The 779-nt window shown below is 38.0% G+C and overlaps 1 protein-coding gene across 1 annotated transcript in view; it reads left to right on the plus strand.

Moving 5' to 3' along the window:
* LOTGIDRAFT_176516 (hypothetical protein) overlaps positions 1 to 325 on the plus strand; it is a gene marked incomplete at both ends in the record, with an annotated part of 8,368 nt that extends 8,043 nt beyond the window's left edge. Inside the window, one exon of the mRNA XM_009052026.1 lies at positions 285 to 325. Within this exon, the coding sequence (XP_009050274.1) occupies positions 285 to 325 (41 nt within the window). The remainder of the gene's footprint in view (positions 1 to 284) is intronic.
* Positions 326 to 779: the final 454 nt, after the last annotated feature.

The following is a 779-nucleotide window of genomic DNA, read 5'->3' on the forward strand; positions in this document are numbered from 1 at the left end:
TGCCTATGGAGAAGTGTGTCACAGATGCCTAAAAACTACTACCATGGGTGCAGTCCACTGCCCTCGACTATGTGCACAGATCAATCGAGTATACAGTTTGACATAGAGTTTTAATGTCTTTTTCCTCTGATATCCACGTCTGCCTCAAGGGTATATAGAGAATCTGGTTTACTTTCAATCATGATTACTTATCATTGGACGTGTCTCAAGAAGGGAGATTACCTATTTAAGATAATCCGAGAAAGATTATCAAGTAGTGATTGGATATCATCTATCACTTGTAGGCACGTGTCTTAGTATTATGCATGTAGCCAGACTTCTTTAGTTTGCAGCCAATGACATTTGAGGGAGTGGGGATTTACTTATTAAAGTTACAGAGCTACAAGGCTGACTCTTGCTGGGAATATCCAAATGGACTGTCTCTACATGTGGGAAAAACCAGAACTCAAATATCTGCCATAGATCAAGAAATAAGTTTGGTCAGTTTTCATGCATATAGGCCATAGAGACCAACTTTGCCAAATATGCCAATTTCTCTCATGTTTTGGTCTTTTCCTACTAATTGGACCCCAGGGAGTTCAAAAAACTCAAAAAAACTAAATAAAATCTGTAAGTTTGAAAAGTAGCAATTTCTGGTCTGCACAATGGTAGTCAAAAAGTGCTCAAACACAAATAAATTTTTTGCTTGAAAAGTTACAGAGCTACAAGGCTGAAACTTGCTGGGAATATCCAAATGGACTATCTCTACATGTGGGAAAAAACAGAACTCAAATATCTCC

This window comes from Lottia gigantea (assembly GCF_000327385.1).
Source record: "Lottia gigantea unplaced genomic scaffold LOTGIsca_1788, whole genome shotgun sequence".
In the NCBI taxonomy this organism is placed as follows: domain Eukaryota; kingdom Metazoa; phylum Mollusca; class Gastropoda; family Lottiidae; genus Lottia; species Lottia gigantea.